Here is a 227-nt window from a genome sequence, read left to right on the forward strand (position 1 = left end):
CGGGGCCGTGACCCCCCAAAAGGACAGAGACCCCCCAGGTGCTCACCTTGGCCAGGCTGCCCAGGGCCCCGGGGTTCACGTTCTCCTTGTGGGCCATCCTGGGGGGCGGGGGGTGTCAGCTGCAGGGGGCCCCTCCGTCCCCCGCCCGGCGGAGTCAGGAGACCCCCCCACCCCGTGCGCAAGCGTCACCCGCCCCCGCGGCCCCCAGGACAAAGCGCCCCGCGGGC

The 227-nt window shown here is 76.2% G+C and overlaps 1 protein-coding gene across 1 annotated transcript in view; it reads right to left on the minus strand.

The window, feature by feature from the left end:
* Nucleotides 1-97, minus strand: part of LOC102383851 (aurora kinase B-like) — a 2,214-nt gene extending 2,117 nt beyond the window's left edge. The window contains exon 1 of the mRNA XM_025195751.1: nt 13-97. Coding sequence (XP_025051536.1) covers nt 13-97 — 85 coding nt within the window. The remainder of the gene's footprint in view (nt 1-12) is intronic.
* Between the last annotated feature and the right edge of the window lie 130 nt (nt 98-227).

This window comes from Alligator sinensis, unplaced genomic scaffold, assembly GCF_000455745.1.
Source record: "Alligator sinensis unplaced genomic scaffold, ASM45574v1 scaffold2636_1, whole genome shotgun sequence".
NCBI lineage: Eukaryota > Metazoa > Chordata > Crocodylia > Alligatoridae > Alligator > Alligator sinensis.